The 23,746-nt window shown below is 43.3% G+C and overlaps 1 protein-coding gene and 2 long non-coding RNA genes across 3 annotated transcripts in view; 2 read left to right on the plus strand and 1 right to left on the minus strand.

Moving 5' to 3' along the window:
- Window positions 1–23,746, plus strand: part of LOC134297886 (uncharacterized) — a 414,859-nt gene that overhangs the window by 349,720 nt on the left and 41,393 nt on the right. The gene's annotated exons all lie outside the window — the stretch shown is intronic.
- serpini1 (serpin family I member 1) overlaps window positions 1–23,746 on the plus strand; it is a 128,485-nt gene that overhangs the window by 82,625 nt on the left and 22,114 nt on the right. The window contains exons 5-6 of the mRNA XM_062976740.1: window positions 1,804–2,008; window positions 17,896–17,993. Of these exons, the coding sequence (XP_062832810.1) occupies window positions 1,804–2,008; window positions 17,896–17,993 (303 nt within the window). The remainder of the gene's footprint in view (window positions 1–1,803; window positions 2,009–17,895; window positions 17,994–23,746) is intronic.
- Window positions 1–23,746, minus strand: part of LOC134297887 (uncharacterized) — a 127,675-nt gene that overhangs the window by 50,918 nt on the left and 53,011 nt on the right. Inside the window, exon 2 of the long non-coding RNA XR_010004838.1 lies at window positions 15,532–15,681. This is a non-coding gene — a long non-coding RNA (uncharacterized LOC134297887). The remainder of the gene's footprint in view (window positions 1–15,531; window positions 15,682–23,746) is intronic.

Raw genomic sequence — 23,746 nt, forward strand, 5'->3', positions numbered from 1 at the left:
CAGGTTCAAGTGCTGTAGTGCACAAAAAGAATTGCTGGGCTTCACCTCTGAAATGGAACAAATTGTTTGGATTCAAATGACATAAAAGCCATACTTAAATGTCTGCACTTGGGATTGAAAGAATATTTGAAGACTAGGGGAGTGGACATGAAAAGGAGCCTTTTTAATATTGAAGGAGCCATGATAGGACAATTCCTGAAGCATTTTCCCCACAAGTCTATCTCCTCCTCATGGCTTTTCTACTCACTCACCCCCGTGGTCACGTAGTGGCTGGGGTGCTGGGGAAAGCTGAGGATTTTCGTTGGTTGTATTCCAATAGCTTATGAACAATGAAGCCTGCATTCTCTGGGATCTCCCCTAGGTCCTCTAGAATTCCTAGGAAATGATGCTGTCACTGTGCACCAATTATCAGAACAACAATTCTCAATTTCACTCTAGTCTCTCTCCACCAAATCATAGTGTCAGATACCACAAAGGGCATCTACCCTTAACCCTCTTGCATACAAGAATACACAATCAATTTATTTTTATTTATTTACTTTGTTTTATACACCACCCTCTCTCCCTCGTTGAGGGACTCAGAGTGGCTAACATACGGCAGCCATTCGATGCCGTTCAACATATACCACATCGTAGTCAAAAATACAAAATACAAAAAAAAATCTAATCAAAGCATCAACAGACAGCTATCCAGTCTCTGTTCAAAACCTCCAAAAAATTCTAGGCACAGTCAAACAGTTCTTACTGTTAGGAAGTTCTTCGCAGTTGCGGTTGGTGGGGACGAGAGAGAGGGCCTTCTCCGCTGTGGCCCCCCGCCTTTGGAACTCACTCCCGAGGGAGATTAGACAGGCCCCCACCCTCCTTGCCTTTCGAAAAAGCCTTAAAACCTGGCTTTTCCAGAGGGCCTTCGATGACTAATTCTTGGGGGTTGATTTGTCTGCCCTTTTAATTTAATTAGAGAGTGTCCTTCCATGATTATTGATACCTTGTCGAGCACTTCTGCTACGAAGCTACCTTCTTCATGTAGCCCTCTATTTCGGCCCAGAACTGTTTTACCTCCTTGTTTTTAACATGTGATGTGTGTTTTGATTGTATGATTGTTTTTCATGTTTGATTTTACAATGTGTAATTGTCACTGTTTTTACTATTGCTGTGAGCCGCCCCGAGTCCCCTCGGGGAGAAGGGGCGGGATATAAGAATAAATTTATTATTATTATTATTTTTCTTTAGTTTGAATCCAATGGCCTGTGTCCTTGCTCCATCTTCAACATGACTTCCTTTCAAATATTTAAAAAACAACTATCATGTCATGTCTTAACCTTCTCTTCTCCAGGTTAAACATACCCAGCTCCCTAATCTGCTCCTCATAGAGCAAAGTTTTTGAACTCTTTACTATTTTGATCACCCTTCTCTGGACTCATCCCAGTTTGTCATTTTTTTTAAGGAATTGTGGTGCCTAGAATTGGATATAGTATTCCAGCTAAGGTCTGGCCAAAGCAGAATGGTGTGGTACTGTTACTTCCCTGGATGTAGACACTATGTCCTGTAGATACAGCCTAGAATCTCATTGGATATTAGCTGCTGTGTTACACTGTTGATTCATGTTCAGCTTGTGGTCTACTATGACTCCTAGATCCTTTTGAACTACCATACACAATGAAAACAATGGGAAAAATTGCAAGACATATATAATTCAAAAGAATAAACCATTGTATAGTTTTTGCTTTGGTGTCTTTTCATATTCTGGGTTAAGATAGCATATGAATTTAACAATAGATTAAAAATAAAATTATTTTCTTTTAGGGGAATTCAGTGATGGTTCCAATGAAGCAGGTGGCATCTATCAAGTTCTGGAAATACCATACGAGGGAGATGAGATCAGTATGATGATTGTTCTTTCCAGACAGGAAGTTCCACTAGTCACACTGGAACCTCTGGTCAAAGCCCAGTTGATTGAGGAATGGGCAACTTCTGTGAAGAAGCAGAAGGTGGAGGTGTATCTACCTAGGTGAGAATGGTTTTCCAGCTTCTTGTCAGGGAAAAAGGGGAACTGGTACAATGTGGTAGATAGAAAAGGACAGCTTTGGTCTCCATATCTCATTTTGAAATGAAAGCATTAACTTCTTTGAAATCTAAAGATATTGGCATGTTAGTCTGGAATATTGATATGCATAGGGATCTTGTAGCACTTTGCAGACCAACTGAGATGACAAGGTTGGTAAACTTTCATGGACTAAATCTGCTTCCTCTGATTCATGGAATGAATTTCATTTGAGACTGTTGACAAAGAAAAATAAGAGCATAGCTGTGGAAAATGTTTTGGCTGTAAGATTTGGTACAGAAACCATCCTTGATAAATGGGCTACCACATACTACTTTTCAATGTGCAGAGTCTGCCTAAGCTTTGGGGGGACCTTTCATAGAAAGCCAATAAAGCCAAATTGCAAACATAAGATTATTTTATCTTGTGAACATATGTTTTCACACATTGCAATAAGATGACTATTGGGTCTTTACTCAGTCTATTTCTCAACTGTAGAACTCTGACTCACACTTCATTCTCAAGAATCCTCCCCTAGTAACTAGACGTGTCCATCCCATGGCTGTATGTTGCAAAAACTAGAATTGTAAGTTTCTAGAAATTTTTGTACTTGAGGCAGCCTTATATCAAGGTGTTCCACCATAGAATCAGAATTCCTCAAAAGAACATGGCAAGAAAATTGGTGTGTATTTTCTACAAGCTGTGTTTTTACAAAATGAAATTATCATATCCCTTAAGAGTTATTTTTTCCTAAATACTATGTCTTTTGCAACCCTTGGGGATTTATCAGTTCTAACATCATTTCTTGTGTTAGATGGAGCTGTTTTACTTACCTAAGAATCTGCACTTGAATGCAATGTATGTTGATTTATTTACTTATCCTTTTTTGTTTGTATAAATTATATTTGGAATACACACAGAAAATACTTTCACAGACAGCAGGGAACACAACTGTAGAAGACCAGGGGGACACATTAGCTCACTACAAGTCTTTGCTAGGTTGTACTCCACACTACACTCCCAGAAAAATTGCAAATTGCCTTGTTGGAGATATGAGGAGAAATTTTACCATTTTATGTGCAGGAATTCCTTTTTTAACACGAGAAAGTGATAGAAAGAGGCCACCTGAAAGCAAAGAAACAATGTGGCCCACAAAAATGGCCCTTTAAAGTCGTGGACAGCTACACAGCTATTCTCTACAAAGTGGGGCAGAGGGCCACCCTAAACACTGCCCCAAAAGCTGATGGAAGGAAAAGGAGGCATCATAATTTACTACTAGTAAGAAAAGATCCCCTTTGAGTGCCACAGTGTATGCAATATCCTCACTTCCAATTATTTCCTTGAGAAGAACATTTGAAATCTGTGAGCAACAAATGTGGACGCAAGTACACATCCATTATGCAGGTCCCAGTGACTCCGGTGCAGAGCAAAGTGATTCGTAAGGAGAATGCTTCAGACTTGGTTACTGTTATTTGCCAGTACTTTTCCCTTTTTTATGTTCTTCAACTAAATTGTGCTCAGAAGACAGTTTTGCAAATTGGTTTCATGGTCTATTTCCCTGCTACACAAAAGTGGATTAAAAATGTTGATCGCTTTGGCTCAGAAACAATGGTTTGAGAATGAAGCTAAATATCATTTAACAATTCTGTACCATTTCTGCGTTTTGCTATTAAGACAAGCAAACTGTAGTGTTGGTCGAATGCAGTCAGTGGAGATAGAAAATTGAAACGGATGTGATTAATTCAGCTTTCCTTTAGCTGCTCAGACCTTATTAGAAATGTAAAAGTTTTCAAAATGTTCACTTTATAATTGGATGGAATCTTTCAGGACACTGAAAATTTAATTTTATTCTACGGCTGTTTCTCATTTAGTGCCTACAGGCTATACATGCCTCTCCTTTTTTTTACTCTCCTTTTTTGAAAAAAACGGGATGGCATAAAATATGTATGAAGTATTTATTTAGCACATTGATAATTTCCAGCAGATCTGCTTTCAGTCCTCTGAGAAACCCATCCTTGAAGTATATATCTAATCCCTTGAATTTAATAAGGGAATTATAGCACTGGAATCCGATTCTTTGTGGTTATGCTAGCTACCTCTCTTGTTCCGATTGTGGATCTATGCTGGTGATAAATGGATATTGAGTTTTATCTGTCTCAGCACTGTGCTTCACTCATTAATATTTACAAAGAGACTCAAAAATAATTGTGGAGAATCGGAAAAAATCTTTTCTAGTTATAAAATCCAATACCCAAGGTTCTGTCATATTTGAGCATCATACTCAACTATACCTTCCAATTGTTCCATTTTGACAGGAACAATCCCTCTTAATATTCAGTCATCACACTTTTTCAGCTGCTTTCAAAATGTCCTAGTTTTTTTTTAATTTCCCTTGTTCTCAATTTGCTTCATGTGTTGCAAACTAAGGGTGTAGCTACACTGTGTAATGAATGCAGTTTGACACCAATTTAACTGGCATGACTTGATGCTTATGGAATCATAGGAGCCATAGTTTTACAAGGTTTTTCACCTTCTCTGCCAATTTCCCGAATTTCATAGCACTGAGCAATGACAGTTCAAGTGGTATCAAATTAATTCTAAAGTGCAGACACGTCGTAAGTTCAAAGTGATGAAATAGTTTATACTCAATTACAGGCAATCCCCAAGTTACAAACAAGGTTTGTTCTTAAGTTGAATTTGTTTGTAAGTCAGAACAGGTACATTTTTAAGTGTAACTCCAGCCAAATATTTATATATGTGCAAGTGTTGGATAGCATAGGGAAGAGTTAAGACCCTTGTGGTGTTTGTTTTGCCATCTGTGCTCCTGTTCAGAAGATTTCCCCTCACTTTCTGTCCTTGTGATAATTGGATTTTGAAACATTTGGCTTGTTGTGGAAACAAGGATTGGTGATAAAAACTTCAGTGGAGACACTTTTTCCCCATGATAACTCTTTCAGAAGTGAATTTTACTTCCTGTTGTCTCACCCCCATTCTTAACTAAGAGTCATTTTATGTCGGATATTTTGTAACTTGGGGACTGCCTGTAGTTTTCATAGCAGAGAGAACTGGGCACAATCTTGGTCTTTCTAATAAGTTCAGGCAAAAGCAAACATCCCTCAAATTTTGGCTGGAATGCATTTCTTTTTTTTCTCCTATAATCATTGTCTTGGATACAGATATGTCTTTTATATGTGGAAAGACACCTTCACATGTCTAAGATTACCTTTGCTGAGTTGTTAGAATTCCCCTGTTCCACAACAGCTTGCAAAGCTTGAGCAAATACTATTCCAAAGGATTGTTTCTAAGGGCTTTAAGAGACATGAAGGTGGAAGAGAAAGAGGACAATCCAGAAGAAGGTCCTTTGTGTGAGCACAGTTCTACTTGCTCCTCGCTGAAACCAACCCTTTTTTCCAGAACTCATTGTTACAAATCTTTTCTAGAGCAGGGCTTCTTAAACTTTTTCACTCAGGACATCTTTTGGCCTGATAATTTTTTACACAACCCCAGGTATATTATTATATAAAATAGATATAAAAATCAAACATTTACTGATAACAAATCAGCATTTGCAGGGCTTCTTGAACAGGCAGATTTCCTTTCTATGAAGTACAGCTAAAGCATCTTCTGCAGAGTCCACTATAAACACTTCACAAACGATTCATATAAATATCTAAAACAGCCACTAGAATAATCGAATCATAGAATAATAAAGTTGGAAGAGACCATATGGGCCATCTGGTACAATCCCCCACCATGCAGGAAAAACACGAAGTACCCCTGACAGATGGCCATCCAGCCTCTGTTTAAAAACTTCCAAGGAAGGAGTTTCCACCGCACTCCAAGGCAGAGAGTTCCATTGCTGAACACTAGATGATGTTAAAAAAACTTTAACTGTTGCCCAATTTTTCAGGATCCCAACATTTTTCAGAAATGCTCTAGATGCAACATATAAGGAAATTGTTGTTCATTTTGAAGCATCCTCAGTATGCATTGTTCTCCCCAGAGCTTACAGTCTACTGCAGTGCAACCCAATTTATTGGTCCCTGGGCGTTATTTGACTACAACTCTCATCACCCCAGCTGACACAATTCTCACCCATGGTGGCTGGAAGATGTGTGGGTATTGGGCCCAGCGGACACGTCAGGTTAGAAAGACAAATCAAGGGAATAGCTACCATTCAGTACATAATTTGTACTAAAATTTGTTGTTGCTGTAAGACTTTAAGGCATTTCTAAATTATAGTGAACCTCTCGTGGTGGTTTCCGAGTCAGAGAGGGTAACTTGCCCAAGCATGACCAAGTGGGGAATCAAACCCTGGTTTCCAGAGTCATAGTCCAACCCTCAAATCATTATACCATGCTATCTCAATTTATTTAAATAGTAGTGTAGTGGTCTGAGCATTAGGCTACAACATTTATTTATTTACAATGCATTAATATAAATGAAAGAATAAATAAAAGAAACAAAGCTATACACTTAAAGAGGGATACACCATGCCATTAAGAAACCCTACAGTACGTTTTTTGAATCTCCCCTAAACTCTTTGCAAAATATAATTATTTATTTATTTTATTTACAGCATTTATATTCCGCCCTTCTCACCCTGAAGGGGACTCAGGGCGGATCACATTACACATATAGGCAAACATTCAATGCCTTTTAACATAGAACAAAGACAAGACAAATATAGGCTCCGAGCGGGCCTCGAACTCATGACCTCCTGGTCAGAGTGATTCATTGCAGTTAATTGTAGCTGGCTTGCTCTCCCACCTGCGCTACAGCCCGGGCTGCTCTCAACATACATCTCACTTTTCTGTCAATATATAGGAGCCAAAGCTCCATCTCCATCATGCTCCCAGGCTTGCTGTTTTGTCTCACAATATAAAAATAGTCAAAGAAGCCAAAGAACAAAAAACATATGGATGAATTTAGTTATACACATAATTGCAGTCTCCAACTGCTCTCCCAAACTTACATATCACAGTTATTTTCTTTCAGCAAAATGATTATACCATTTGCATTTAAAATCAGCTAACATCAGAAACATGAAGGCATAGCCTATAATATGCAATGGAATTGTCTCCCTCGGGATCCAATTTAAAGCTTGAAGAACTGGAGAAATTTTAAATCTCATCCCAACTTCATTTCTGAGAATACAACAAATTCCTTTTCAAATTAAAGGCTATACACCCAAAAGTTGAGATGACATAACTGCAAATAACACAATTATTCAAGATAACCAACAAGTGCATAAGGTCACCACTGTGTAACTGTGTAAAAGAAGAGTCTGACGGGGCATTCATACCTAATAGCACATCTCTGTTTTGACTCCCAGTATGTCAAGGACAGAACGCCACAAGATTCAAAGTAACAGAGTTTATTAGATTACAGAACTCAAAAATGCCCGTAAAAACACAAGGGCCAGGCAATTTTTGCCTTTAGGAGCAAAAAGGGGACAAAAGTAAATGTTCAAAAGATAAACCGGATTAAACCGGAGTTTAATCCGGGTAAAAACAAACTGCTTGCTTCAGCCTAGGTATTAACAGAACGAAAGCCAAGGAACAAAAGATACAAAGAATGCAACTAATTGGCAGCAGATTCCTCTCTGCTGCCAGCACTGTGCTTAGAGTAACTTGCGTCGCTCCCACACACACACAGTAGACAGGATCTCCAACACGAGCAATTCAGCCAAGGATTGTAGAAGTAGAGTAGACCAGTTCCGTTCCGTAGATCAAAGCCAGAAGCAGACGTTTGTAGTTTTTCCAAGTCCAAGAAGGGGGGAAGACAAGCCGTGGTCAGTTCAGTCCGGGTTCTCAAAGCAGGAGATGGCGTCCGTCAGAAAGACGACGGAAGGTCAAGCTAATAAGAGTAAGCACAGGTTTGCACAAACAAATGCCCACACAATCCCTCCCGCCGTCTGACCCTGGATTCCAATCAACTTACGTCTCAGCACAGGAAAGTACACAAGTCTTCAGGGAAGCGTCCCACACACACACAGATCCCAAGCGTTTGCCCAGATTACCTTGCCCGACGCAATTTGCAATTGCTCCCAAGCCCCATTTTATGCCAGTTACAAATCTTCATCACTGTCAGCTGTCCTCCTTAACCCGGGCGTTTCCTCATCACTTTCCTCGTCAGAGCTGGAACACCTCTGACTACGCCCAACAGCATCTCCAGCTGTGGATCCCGTCCCATCCCTCCAGCTAAGCCATGGGTCTAATCCTGAAGGTCCCCATTCATCTTCTGCCCCATCATGGCCAGTGGCCCCCAATTCCTCCCTTACCCGAGTCCAATCCATCTCATCCTCCTCTGAGCTAACCAGCCCCTCCTCCATTCTCTCCGTAAACCCTTCGAAAGATTCTTCGTCAGATGGTGCTGCAAATATGTCTCGCAGTCTTTTTCTCTCTCGCTCCTCGAGAGTATCTGACTCCCGAGGAGTCTTACGCCCACGTCTGTCAGTAACAGAGCCATGAGGCTCAATCATAACACTATCCCCTCTCACAAAGGCCTCCTCCCCCGATGGCGGAGAAGTGGCAGTGATACCCTCCGCTATAGCACCACGACGACTAGAGGTATCAAGTTTCAACAGCGAACGATGAAAGACTGGATGGACCTTTAAACTAGACGGTAAACGCAAACGAAACGCAACGGAAGAAATCTTTTTAACGATAGGAAAGGGACCCAAATACCGAGGCGCAAACTTTCCCCCAGCCTGTTTAATATGTTTGGAAGATAACCACACCAAATCCCCTTCTTCCAACTCCTCCCCTGCCTGCCTGTGGCGGTCAGCCTGAGTCTTCTGCGTTGCCTTAGCTTCCAACAGTAAGCGACGGGCAACATCATGCAATGCAGCCATTTCCGTAGAGCGGTACACAGGGTCCGAAGAGACCACATTGGTCGACGGCGCCACACCTCCCCGTGGGTGAAAACCATAAGTTAGCTCAAATGGCGTATGCTGACTAGATGTGTGCACCGCATTGTTGTAAGCAAATTCCGCCACCGGTAGCCACTTCACCCAAGCCGTGGGTTGATCTAAACAAAAACAACGCAGGTATTGCTCTAAGAGCCCATTAACCCGTTCCGACTGTCCATCCGTTTGCGGATGAAAGGCTGAAGAAACGTTTAACTTAGTCCCCAAGCACTCATGGAAATGTTTCCAAAAGCGTGACACAAATTGCGGAGCCCTATCTGAAATAATCACCTCGGGTGCTCCGTGCAAACGATAGATGTGCTTAGTAAATAGTAAGGCCAACGTAGGGGCCGCCGGAATGGTTGAACAAGGAATAAAATGAGCCAGTTTACTAAATAAATCCACCACCACCCAAATACAAGTATAACCCCCAGACTTAGGCAAATCTGAAATGAAATCCATGGAAATGATTTGCCATGGCCTGTCCGGAACAGGTAAAGACGACAACAACCCTCTAGGGCGCCCAACAGGCGTCTTACTCTGCTGGCAAACGGCGCAGCTGTCACAAAAGCGCAGAATGTCTTGCCGCATCTTTGGCCACCAATAGCTCCTGGTAATGAGCTGCACGGTCTTGAATCTGCCAAAGTGCCCAGCCATGGGTTCGTCATGGTGGGCTCTAATCACCTCCAACCTGAGGGCCCCCACTGGTACGTAGACCTGCCCCCTGCGTACCAATACTCCGTCTTGATCTTGTAGATGCGGCAGTATGGTACGGTTACCTGCTGAGAGCAGCATCAGTTGCTCCTGTGTCCACACATCATCCCTCTGAGCCTCAAGGATCTGGTCATGTAACCCGAGCTCATTATCTACAACACACAGAGAGGCAGTAGGCAAGATGGTCTGACATACAACCTGCTCATTGGTCTTAAACTCCGGCTTGCGGGATAAAGCATCGGCCCGCAAGTTTGCCTTCCCCTCTACGAACTGCACCTTGAAGTTAAACCTGGAGAAAAACAAAGCCCATCGGATTTGACGCTGGTTTAACTTCTTTGCTGTTTGCAAGTGCTCTAAATTCTTGTGATCAGATCTGACCACGATCTGGTGCCGTGCCCCTTCAAGCCAGTGCCGCCACACCTCAAACGCCACCTTAATCGCCAACAACTCCTTCTCCCATATGGTATAGTTCTGCTCGAAGGGTGTTAGTTGCCGCGAGTAAAATCCACAGGGACGCAAGGTCCCTGAGGAATCCTTCTGAGACAATACAGCCCCCAACGCGTAGCTAGAAGCGTCCGCTTCTACCACGAACGGTTTGTCAACATCAGGATGGGTTAGTATGTTGTCCGATTGAAAACTAGACTTAAGTTGTAGAAACGCCTCGTGAGCTTCCCGCCCCCACACAAATGGCTGTTTCTTGCGCAGAAGCTGCGTCAAAGGTACCGTGAGCTTTGCAAAATTCGGAATAAACTCCCGGTAGTAATTAGCAAAACCTAAGAACCTTTGTACATCCTTCTTAGTTTTCAGCTCCTGCCATGAGTTGACGGCGTCAACCTTATGTGGGTCCATTTTAAGTTCCCTACCTGACACTACATGACCTAGGAACTCCACTTCAGGCACATGAAAGACGCATTTGGAAGCCTTGGCGAAAAGCCCATTAGCCCGCAGTCGGTGCAGAACCTGCTTGACATGTTGACGATGTTCTTTCTCGTCCTTAGAAAAAATCAAGATATCATCCAAATAAATCACTAAAAATTGGTCAATTAGGTCCCTGAACACATCGTTCATGAACCTCTGGAAGACCGCAGGAGCATTACAAAGCCCAAAAGGCATGACTCGGAACTCGTGGCATCCGAAACACGTGTTAAATGCCGTCTTCCATTCATCCCCTTCCCGTATACGGATTAAGTTATAGGCCCCCCGCAGGTCAAGCTTGGTAAAGACCTTAGCCCCTTGCACCCTTGATAACAGTTCCGAGATTAAAGGGAGCGGGTACCTATCCCGAATGGTGTATTTGTTTAGGATCCGATAGTCGCAGACCAGCCTAAGTTCCCCAGTCTTTTTGGCTACAAAGAATACTGGTGCCGCAGTTGGAGAACTAGATGGGCGAATAAACCCCTTGGCTAAATTTTCATCTAAAAACTCCCGCAAAGCTTGCCTTTCCGGTACAGTCAAGGCATACAGCCTCCCTGCTGGCAGTTTCGCACCTTCTGCCAACTTGATGGCGCAATCATATGGCCTGTGCGGTGGTAATTTGTCCGCTTCTCTTTTACAAAATACATCAGAGAATTCCCCATACTCAGCAGGCACTCCCTCCATATCAGCATGAGTAACGTTTAGAGTGCAACAATCCTGCCTCTTTAAGATCACTTTACGTGTTGCCCAATCCACTTGTGGGTTTACTACAGCTAGCCAATCCATCCCCAGGATCACATCATATCGAGGCAAGCTCGTAATATCCCACACAAACGTTCCCGTTACTCCCTGCACCTCCCACGTTACTGCTGAGGTTTCCTGGTTAACCACCCCAGTCTCCAGCAGTCTCCCATCTGCTCCCTCCACCCACACGTCGCATGCCTTGCGCACTCTAGGAATGCCATGCTTCTTAGCAAACTCAATATCTACATAGGAGACCGTAGCTCCTGAGTCCAGCAGTGCCAGAGTAGAAACAAGTTCCCTTCCCCCAACAGATAATGTAATGGGTACGAAAACATGCTTCCTCCCCTCAGTTGACTGCTTGAGGAGCCCTAGTGCGTTGGACTCACGTCGCACTAGGGCTGGCCTTTTCCCGAAAGCTGGGAAGGTTTCACATTACAATTTTTGGCAAAATGCCCAGCATTCCCACAGTACAAACACAAGCCCAGCTGCCTCCTACGGCTCTTTTCCTCTGTAGACAGTTTTTTAAAGACCCCAAGCTCCATGGGCTCTTCCCCCATCACCACAGGTGCCCTGGTTACATGCATGGGTGGCGCACACATTGCTTTTGAGTGTTTACGAGCCTCGAACCTTGCGTCTAAACGCAGCACCTTAGCTACTAAGGCGTCCCAGCTTTCAGCCGGCTCCAAGCGTGCTAATTCATCCTGGAGCATATCACTTAACCCGGCAGTAAATAAAAGCATGAATGCATTCTCCCCCCAATCCAGCTGGTGGCGATACAGGTTAAACTTATTTAAGTAATCCAAAACAGTCCCCTTTCCCTGTTTCAACCGATACAGAGCCCACCCAGCGTTCTCCGTGCGGAGAGGATCCCCAAAAGTATCAGTTAACAACTTTTTGAAATTATTCAAATTGTCCTTGACTGGGTCATTTCCCAAAATTAAATTAGTGGCCCATTGTCCTGCGGGACCGGTCAACAAACTCAAAATAAAAGCCACCTTGCTAGTGTCAGTAGGAAAAGCATGAGCACTGAGCTGGGAAAAATAAAGCTCCACTTGTGCCAAAAAGGTTGGCAACTTGCACCTGGTTCCGTCAAAGCGTTCAGGAGTCAAAACATGTCCTTTCACAGCAAAAGCTGTTTGGCTTACGGTAAAGGCCGTTTGCAATTGGTCTACTTTGGCTCTTAACTCATCCATCGTCTTCCTGACGGGTTTATTGCTGCAATAAACTTTTTATGGGCGTCGGGCAATCTGTCAAGGACAGAACGCCACAAGATTCAAAGTAACAGAGTTTATTAGATTACAGAACTCAAAAATGCCCGTAAAAACACAAGGGCCAGGCAATTTTTGCCTTTAGGAGCAAAAAGGGGACAAAAGTAAATGTTCAAAAGATAAACCGGATTAAACCGGAGTTTAATCCGGGTAAAAACAAACTGCTTGCTTCAGCCTAGGTATTAACAGAACGAAAGCCAAGGAACAAAAGATACAAAGAATGCAACTAATTGGCAGCAGATTCCTCTCTGCTGCCAGCACTGTGCTTAGAGTAACTTGCGTCGCTCCCACACACACACAGTAGACAGGATCTCCAACACGAGCAATTCAGCCAAGGATTGTAGAAGTAGAGTAGACCAGTTCCGTTCCGTAGATCAAAGCCAGAAGCAGACGTTTGTAGTTTTTCCAAGTCCAAGAAGGGGGGAAGACAAGCCGTGGTCAGTTCAGTCCGGGTTCTCAAAGCAGGAGATGGCGTCCGTCAGAAAGACGACGGAAGGTCAAGCTAATAAGAGTAAGCACAGGTTTGCACAAACAAATGCCCACACAATCCCTCCCGCCGTCTGACCCTGGATTCCAATCAACTTACGTCTCAGCACAGGAAAGTACACAAGTCTTCAGGGAAGCGTCCCACACACACACAGATCCCAAGCGTTTGCCCAGATTACCTTGCCCGACGCAATTTGCAATTGCTCCCAAGCCCCATTTTATGCCAGTTACAAATCTTCATCACTGTCAGCTGTCCTCCTTAACCCGGGCGTTTCCTCATCACTTTCCTCGTCAGAGCTGGAACACCTCTGACTACGCCCAACAGCATCTCCAGCTGTGGATCCCGTCCCATCCCTCCAGCTAAGCCATGGGTCTAATCCTGAAGGTCCCCATTCATCTTCTGCCCCATCATGGCCAGTGGCCCCCAATTCCTCCCTTACCCGAGTCCAATCCATCTCATCCTCCTCTGAGCTAACCAGCCCCTCCTCCATTCTCTCCGTAAACCCTTCGAAAGATTCTTCGTCAGATGGTGCTGCAAATATGTCTCGCAGTCTTTTTCTCTCTCGCTCCTCGAGAGTATCTGACTCCCGAGGAGTCTTACGCCCACGTCTGTCAGTAACAGAGCCATGAGGCTCAATCATAACACAGTAACTGGCAAGAGTCAGCATGTCAACCAGGAAATTGAAGGTGACAGTCAGAAGAATGTCTATTTATATCAAATTAATTTCAAATATACTGTCTTTGCCTATGTAATTGTAATAGAAGGGCTCCAAGAGTGCCACTACGAGAAATGTTTATCTCCCTGCTGTGGACACAACAGAATCTCAAACCATTGTGAAAATATAAAATGCTTAGTTTCACATCCACTGTCATTTAGTATATTTCCGATGTTTATCAGCTTTAGTTGTGCCACAAAAGGCAATGCTGACATCAATTAGATCATCATACAATGCGCAAACACTTACGGCAGGGGCTCTATCAATCATCTGTGGTGCAAGTATCCAACGCTTCACCCAAAACACGGGAGGCTTCCCATGTTCCGTAGGGAACAATTGGGCCAGGGTGGGGGGAAGCCGTGTATGGGGAAGTGTCACTGCAGATGAGGCACAAGGCAATGGGATTGCTCTGTTGCACTGTGGATTTGCAACAAAGGCAAATCGCCCCGCTTCCCTTTGTCAATGTGATGAAGTCCATAGTGGGGGGTATTCACCAGACCGACTGGCTTCTGGTCACTTCATCATTAGAAAATGCTCTTTCATGGCTCTAAAATAGCACTGGGGAAGCAGGTACAGATAAATGGCAAATTGCCTCCCTTACAAAATGCAGAGGGGATTTGAGGAAAATGATGTAATTTTAAAAAATCCAATTGGAACCATGAGGGCATTGCCCTTTAACCTAGTAAGGGCTATTTAATTAGTCCTGAGATGTACAGTTTGACCCAAGGATATGGTTTTTCCCACTGTGAATATTCCTGTATCAAATTGACCACTAAAGCAACCCATACCAGAAGAAATGCTTGAAGAGACTTGGCACATTGAAGCATCACAATGTTTAAAGGCTCTGAGGGAAATCTGATGCCCATAAATATATATATTGGTCAATGACCAGTATTAAAACAAACAGTAAAAGAAAGTAAAACATAAGTTTAGGCATTAAAATACAATTTTTTAAACCGGAGTTAAGAAACAGTATTGAGTATGAAAGTTCAAAACAATATTAAATATTTGTATATTCAATATTGTATATTGAATAACAGTGATAAAATATGAGGTCAAATAAATACAATTTTTAAAGCTGTGACAGCATCCTGTGCCAGCAAGCTACTGCTGCTGCACAAAAATTAGAAACTTTGGCTTTCATTTTAGAAGAGTGGTCAGCCAAAAGATAATCAATGTAAAATTTTAAAAGTGATCTATAGGCTTTAATACCACATTTCATTGATTATAAGATACAATCAATTGTAAAATGCATACTAATTTTAGTAACATCAACAGAAAAGCTTTACTCATAGAATCATAGAGCCAGAAGAAACCATAAGGGGCATCCAGTCCAACCCCCTGCCATATAATAATAATAATAATAATAATAATAATAATAATAATAATAATAATAATAATAATAATAATAAAAACTCCCCAACGGGGACTCGGGGCGGCTTACATGGGGCCATGCCCAGAACAATACAATATAACAAAATATAATAGAACAACAAATATATATATATATATATATATATATATATATATATATATGTATGTATACACCTGCAATTTTAAGATGCATCCCTTTTTCTGAGATGTTTATATGGGGGGCTGGGTCTGTATGTGTCTTACAATTGAAGAAATAGAGTATTATTTCACATTAAAGAATCTAAACATCTTTAATTCAATTTCCATTCCAACCCATCACGAATAAAAGCTCTGCTGTAAACCTTACTTGTTGATATTGCATACCTTGTAATATTCTTGTTGTAACCATATCTTGACAAGATTTGCTCCGAGGAAGGTTGTGTTTACCTTCCTCTGAGGATAAGAGAGTCTGACTTTCCCAAGGTGATCTAGTGGGCTTCCATGGCGAGTGGGGAATTCAAACCCAGGAATCTGCTGAAAAAATAGGATGGCAGAGTGTTAATCTAGCCAATAAGTACAGTTGGAAGGTATGTTCCTTCCTGGCTGTTCTTGGCAAACATGTAGGATATTTAACTAGTGACACGAAATATGTGGCACTTGATCTATTTGAACACTTATAAAGCACCTTTCTAGACCAAGTCAGCTTCAGGCAGTAAATAAAATATAAGCATACAACTACACTGTCGTATTAAAAAGAAACTTCAATATTAAAAAGGTACAAAGAGCCCAATAGTTAAAATATAATTTAGTGAGTATAAAAGCAATTTACACAGCCATGGCAATAAAATATCAATAAAGCAGCAGCATGAACCAATAAAGCACATCAGTTAAAAGCCATTTGAAACAGGTGGGTTTTCAAAGCCTGTTTAAACATTGCATCTGAGAGGGCCAAGCACATCTCCCTGGGGAGAGAGTTCCATATGGCAGGAGAACATCTCCCCAGAATGTAGCCCAGTGAATGTCATTGGGTATTTCAATATTTTAAAACATAGAGCATCTTGTTGTCATAAAAAAGCTTGTTTGATTTGATTGAGAGTTTTAAAGCCCATTCAGATGTACCTTAAGGGGACAGGACAGGTGAACACCAGATTTCAACAACAGGCCCATAATTCACATTCAAAACACGATCAATGTGCCCAGTTTAGTATCTGCTGCCTCCTAAAATTGAAGGTCCTTTCACACCACACAATTATAGCACTGTGATTTCACTTTAATAGCCATGGCAACATCCTATGAGCTTTGCAGTCTAGGAGAGACGTTTGGAATTCTCACCAAACTCTAAAGACCAGGATTTACTGGGATGCAACCATGGCAATTATAGCAAAATCATAATGTCGCAATTGTGTTGTAATTCTCAAAGTAGAATCCCTTTTGGATTCCACTTTTAGAAAGAGTGCTTGGTGAACATAAAGCTTGGAAAGTTTATTTTTGGACTACAGCTTCCAGAATGACCATACTAGCTGGGAGTAATAGTCGGACAAGTACTTAGTCTGACAAGTTCTTTGAATGTAATTTCCTGTGTGGCAGGGAACTGGACTGAATAGCTCTTATGGTCTCTTTCAACTCTATGATTTTATAATTCTAAGTATTTTTTTCCTCTAAACTGGGCAAATGAGAAGAGGAGGGAGGAACCCATGTAGAGAAATATTTTCCCCTTAATCATTGGGTTGGCATAAATAAATCAGATCACAAGTGAATAAGTGCCAATTCACATGCTTTTAGCCATGACAGAAGGCTAATCAAGAATCCTTGCCAGGAAAACATAATAAAGCTGTCATAAATCAGAGTTGAATTGAAGGTATATAACAACAACTTGGTAGTCCTTTGCCCTGCATTGATGTTTTTGAGTTCCTCAACTGAGAAAGTATAAAACCCTTCTGCACTGAGCCTGTTACCACCTCAAGCACAACGGATTGGCAGCTAGGCAAGTAATAATAATAATAATAATAATAATAATAATAATAATAATAATAATAATAAAAAATTATTTTTAACCCTCCCTCTCTCCTCAAAGGCGGCTTCCAAAAGCGAAAGTCTGTTTTGGGACAGAGTACTGGCCTGGATGACCAAGTAACCAACTCTAGTTGGCTGGTTTTCCTTTGGGGTTGAAAACCGTAGGTTTCCAGTGTCTTCCAGCTTTCAAGAACCATTTGGTTCATGCATTGGTTTATACTTCTACTCATCAAGTGCTTTGGGGTGGGATTCAGTAGTTCTGAAAAACAACAATGTTTTTAACACAAAGCAGTTTGATGAGATGTTGGGGCTTTTTTTGTTTGTTTTTTGAGGGGGATACATCTCTTTAGAACTTATTCTTAGCCACTGTTTAAAACTTACTGCATTTTTGCTTGCTTTATAGATAGAATTTTCTCTATCAAATTTGCTTTCTAAGGCTTCGAGAGTGACACTGTTGCACAATTAGTCTCAGAATATTACTGCAAATAAGCAACTGATGAATGTCAACTCAGTAAATGCAATTTATTGCCTTCGCTTGCTCTCTCTTTCCTCCCTCCCCCTGCCTCTTTTTAAGTGTTTATCCCCATATCGAGTAACCTAACACCCTCCAGGCTGCTTATGTGTTAATTCAATTTCTTTCTCTGATTCCTTAGTGACAATGTGCAAAATATGCTTCCTTTTGTTGAGAAAAGAATGCTAGGAGTCTCAGCCTTCTTTTATGTGTGTGTTTTCTAGGTTCACAATAGAACAGGAAATTGATCTGAAGGATGTTTTGAAGGGCCTTGGAATTACTGAAGTATTTAGCCGAAGTGCTGATCTCACTGCTATGTCTGGTAAGAAGGGTTTTGATGTGTATTTTGGTGTGTTTTAAGCTTTGCCAGTAAGGATTATAAATGCTTTAATGAAATTAATACATCCAACTATTTTTGTATCCAACAAGAGGAATTGTCAGATTTAACATCCTGCACTGGTAGAGAATTGGACTATGTGGCCCTTCAAATTTCTTCCATTTTCAAATCCTTTGCAACTCACCATGAAATACAAGTTGAACATCCCTTATCTTAATTGCTTGAGATCAGATGAGCTTTGGATTTTGGATTTTATCAAATTTTGGAATATCTGTATTTGCACACAATGAGATATTTTAGAGATGAGATCCAAATCTAAACACACAATTCATTTCTGGGTTGCTGTGCGTTTTCTGGGCTGTATAGCCATGTTCCAGAAGCATTCTTCTGGAACATGGCCATAAAGTCCAGAAAACACACAGCAACCTTGTGATTCTGGGCATGAAAGCCTTCAACAACACACATTTCATTTCTGTTTCATATATACTGTTATGATTGAGCCTCATGGCTCTGTTACTGACAGACGTGGGCGTAAGACTCCTCGGGAGTCAGATACTCTCGAGGAGCGAGAGAGAAAAAGACTGCGAGACATATTTGCAGCACCATCTGACGAAGAATCTTTCGAAGGGTTTACGGAAAGAATGGAGGAGGGGCTGGTTAGCTCAGAGGAGGATGAGATGGATTGGACTCGGGTAAGGGAGGAATTGGGGGCCACTGGCCATGATGGGGCAGAAGATGAATGGGGACCTTCAGGATTAGACCCATGGCTTAGCTGGAGGGATGGGACGGGATCCACAGCTGGAGATGCTGTTGGGCGTAGTCAGAGGTGTTCCAGCTCTGACGAGGAAAGTGATGAGGAAACGCCCGGGTTAAGGAGGACAGCTGACAGTGATGAAGATTTGTAACTGGCATAAAATGGGGCTTGGGAGCAATTGCAAATTGCGTCAGGCAAGGTAATCTGGGCAAACGCTTGGGATCCGTGTGTGTGTGGGACGCTTCCCTGAAGACTTGTGTACTTTCCTGTGCTGAGACGTAAGTTGATTGGAATCCAGGGTCAGACGGCGGGAGGGATTGTGTGGGCATTTGTTTGTGCAAACCTGTGCTTACTCTTATTAGCTTGACCTTCCGTCGTCTTTCTGACGGACGCCATCTCCTGCTTTGAGAACCCGGACTGAACTGACCACGGCTTGTCTTCCCCCCTTCTTGGACTTGGAAAAACTACAAACGTCTGCTTCTGGCTTTGATCTACGGAACGGAACTGGTCTACTCTACTTCTACAATCCTTGGCTGAATTGCTCGTGTTGGAGATCCTGTCTACTGTGTGTGTGTGGGAGCGACGCAAGTTACTCTAAGCACAGTGCTGGCAGCAGAGAGGAATCTGCTGCCAATTAGTTGCATTCTTTGTATCTTTTGTTCCTTGGCTTTCGTTCTGTTAATACCTAGGCTGAAGCAAGCAGTTTGTTTTTACCCGGATTAAACTCCGGTTTAATCCGGTTTATCTTTTGAACATTTACTTTTGTCCCTTTTTGCGCTTAAAGGCAAAAACTGCCTGGCCCTTGTGTTTTTACGGGCATTTTTGAGTTCTGTAATCTAATAAACTCTGTTACTTTGAATCTTGTGGCGTTCTGTCCTTGACAGATTGCCTGACGCCCATAAAAAGTTTATTGCAGCAATAAACCCGTCAGGAAGACGATGGATGAGTTAAGAGCCAAAGTAGACCAATTGCAAACGGCCTTTACCGTAAGCCAAACAGCTTTTGCTGTGAAAGGACATGTTTTGACTCCTGAACGCTTTGACGGAACCAGGTGCAAGTTGCCAACCTTTTTGGCACAAGTGGAGCTTTATTTTTCTCAGCTCAGTGCTCATGCTTTTCCTACTGACACTAGTAAGGTGGCTTTTATTTTGAGTTTGTTGACCGGTTCCGCAGGACAATGGGCCACTAATTTAATTTTGGGAAATGACCCAGTCAAGGACAATTTGAATAATTTCAAAAAGTTGTTAACTGATACTTTTGGGGATCCTCTCCGCACGGAGAACGCTGGGTGGGCCCTGTATCGGTTGAAACAGGGAAAGGGGACTGTTTTGGATTACTTAAATAAGTTTAACCTGTATCGCCACCAGCTGGATTGGGGGGAAAATGCATTCATGCTTTTATTTACTGCCGGGTTAAGTGATATGCTCCAGGATGAATTAGCACGCTTGGAGCCGGCTGAAAGCTGGGACGCCTTAGTAGCTAAGGTGCTGCGTTTAGACGCAAGGTTCGAGGCTCGTAAACACTCAAAAGCAATGTGTGCGCCACCCATGCATGTAACCAGGGCACCTGTGGTGATGGGGGAAGAGCCCATGGAGCTTGGGGTCTTTAAAAAACTGTCTACAGAGGAAAAGAGCCGTAGGAGGCAGCTGGGCTTGTGTTTGTACTGTGGGAATGCTGGGCATTTTGCCAAAAATTGTAATGTGAAACCTTCCCAGCTTTCGGGAAAAGGCCAGCCCTAGTGCGACGTGAGTCCAACGCACTAGGGCTCCTCAAGCAGTCAACTGAGGGGAGGAAGCATGTTTTCGTACCCATTACATTATCTGTTGGGGAAAGGGAACTTGTTTCTACTCTGGCACTGCTGGACTCAGGAGCTACGGTCTCCTATGTAGATATTGAGTTTGCTAAGAAGCATGGCATTCCTAGAGTGCGCAAGGCATGCGACGTGTGGGTGGAGGGAGCAGATGGGAGACTGCTGGAGACTGGGGTGGTTAACCAGGAAACCTCAGCAGTAACGTGGGAGGTGCAGGGAGTAACGGGAACGTTTGTGTGGGATATTACGAGCTTGCCTCGATATGATGTGATCCTGGGGATGGATTGGCTAGCTGTAGTAAACCCACAAGTGGATTGGGCAACACGTAAAGTGATCTTAAAGAGGCAGGATTGTTGCACTCTAAACGTTACTCATGCTGATATGGAGGGAGTGCCTGCTGAGTATGGGGAGTTCTCTGATGTATTTTGTAAAAGAGAAGCGGACAAATTACCACCGCACAGGCCATATGATTGCGCCATCAAGTTGGCAGAAGGTGCGAAACTGCCAGCAGGGAGGTTGTATGCCTTGACTGTACCGGAAAGGCAAGCTTTGCGGGAGTTTCTAGATGAAAATTTAGCCAAGGGGTTTATTCGCCCATCTAGTTCTCCAACTGCGGCACCAGTATTCTTTGTAGCCAAAAAGACTGGGGAACTTAGGCTGGTCTGCGACTATCGGATCCTAAACAAATACACCATTCGGGATAGGTACCCGCTCCCTTTAATCTCGGAACTGTTATCAAGGGTGCAAGGGGCTAAGGTCTTTACCAAGCTTGACCTGCGGGGGGCCTATAATTTAATCCGTATACGGGAAGGGGATGAATGGAAGACGGCATTTAACACGTGTTTCGGATGCCACGAGTTCCGAGTCATGCCTTTTGGGCTTTGTAATGCTCCTGCGGTCTTCCAGAGGTTCATGAACGATGTGTTCAGGGACCTAATTGACCAATTTTTAGTGATTTATTTGGATGATATCTTGATTTTTTCTAAGGACGAGAAAGAACATCGTCAACATGTCAAGCAGGTTCTGCACCGACTGCGGGCTAATGGGCTTTTCGCCAAGGCTTCCAAATGCGTCTTTCATGTGCCTGAAGTGGAGTTCCTAGGTCATGTAGTGTCAGGTAGGGAACTTAAAATGGACCCACATAAGGTTGACGCCGTCAACTCATGGCAGGAGCTGAAAACTAAGAAGGATGTACAAAGGTTCTTAGGTTTTGCTAATTACTACCGGGAGTTTATTCCGAATTTTGCAAAGCTCACGGTACCTTTGACGCAGCTTCTGCGCAAGAAACAGCCATTTGTGTGGGGGCGGGAAGCTCACGAGGCGTTTCTACAACTTAAGTCTAGTTTTCAATCGGACAACATACTAACCCATCCTGATGTTGACAAACCGTTCGTGGTAGAAGCGGACGCTTCTAGCTACGCGTTGGGGGCTGTATTGTCTCAGAAGGATTCCTCAGGGACCTTGCGTCCCTGTGGATTTTACTCGCGGCAACTAACACCCTTCGAGCAGAACTATACCATATGGGAGAAGGAGTTGTTGGCGATTAAGGTGGCGTTTGAGGTGTGGCGGCACTGGCTTGAAGGGGCACGGCACCAGATCGTGGTCAGATCTGATCACAAGAATTTAGAGCACTTGCAAACAGCAAAGAAGTTAAACCAGCGTCAAATCCGATGGGCTTTGTTTTTCTCCAGGTTTAACTTCAAGGTGCAGTTCGTAGAGGGGAAGGCAAACTTGCGGGCCGATGCTTTATCCCGCAAGCCGGAGTTTAAGACCAATGAGCAGGTTGTATGTCAGACCATCTTGCCTACTGCCTCTCTGTGTGTTGTAGATAATGAGCTCGGGTTACATGACCAGATCCTTGAGGCTCAGAGGGATGATGTGTGGACACAGGAGCAACTGATGCTGCTCTCAGCAGGTAACCGTACCATACTGCCGCATCTACAAGATCAAGACGGAGTATTGGTACGCAGGGGACAGGTCTACGTACCAGTGGGGGCCCTCAGGTTGGAGGTGATTAGAGCCCACCATGACGAACCCATGGCTGGGCACTTTGGCAGATTCAAGACCGTGCAGCTCATTACCAGGAGCTATTGGTGGCCAAAGATGCGGCAAGACATTCTGCGCTTTTGCGACAGCTGCGCCGTTTGCCAGCAGAGTAAGACGCCTGTTGGGCGCCCTAGAGGGTTGTTGTCGTCTTTACCTGTTCCGGACAGGCCATGGCAAATCATTTCCATGGATTTTATTTCAGATTTGCCTAAGTCTGGGGGTTATACTTGTATTTGGGTGGTGGTGGATTTATTTAGTAAACTGGCTCATTTTATTCCTTGTTCAACCATTCCGGCGGCCCCTACGTTGGCCTTACTATTTACTAAGCACATCTATCGTTTGCACGGAGCACCCGAGGTGATTATTTCAGATAGGGCTCCGCAATTTGTGTCACGCTTTTGGAAACATTTCCATGAGTGTTTGGGGACTAAGTTAAACGTGTCTTCAGCTTTCCATCCGCAAACGGATGGACAGTCGGAACGGGTTAATGGGCTCTTAGAGCAATATCTGCGTTGTTTTTGTTTAGATCAACCCACGGCTTGGGTGAAGTGGTTACCGGTGGCGGAATTTGCTTATAACAATGCGGTGCACACGTCTAGTCAGCATACGCCATTTGAGCTAACTTATGGTTTTCACCCACGGGGAGGTGTGGCGCCGTCGACCAATGTGGTCTCTTCGGACCCTGTGTACCGCTCTACGGAAATGGCTGCATTGCATGATGTTGCCCGTCGCTTACTGTTGGAAGCTAAGGCAACGCAGAAGACTCAGGCTGACCGCCACAGGCAGGCAGGGGAGGAGTTGGAAGAAGGGGATTTGGTGTGGTTATCTTCCAAACATATTAAACAGGCTGGGGGAAAGTTTGCGCCTCGGTATTTGGGTCCCTTTCCTATCGTTAAAAAGATTTCTTCCGTTGCGTTTCGTTTGCGTTTACCGTCTAGTTTAAAGGTCCATCCAGTCTTTCATCGTTCGCTGTTGAAACTTGATACCTCTAGTCGTCGTGGTGCTATAGCGGAGGGTATCACTGCCACTTCTCCGCCATCGGGGGAGGAGGCCTTTGTGAGAGGGGATAGTGTTATGATTGAGCCTCATGGCTCTGTTACTGACAGACGTGGGCGTAAGACTCCTCGG

The sequence above is a fragment of the Anolis carolinensis genome, chromosome 3 (genome assembly GCF_035594765.1).
Source record: "Anolis carolinensis isolate JA03-04 chromosome 3, rAnoCar3.1.pri, whole genome shotgun sequence".
Classification (NCBI taxonomy): Eukaryota; Metazoa; Chordata; class Lepidosauria; order Squamata; family Dactyloidae; genus Anolis; species Anolis carolinensis.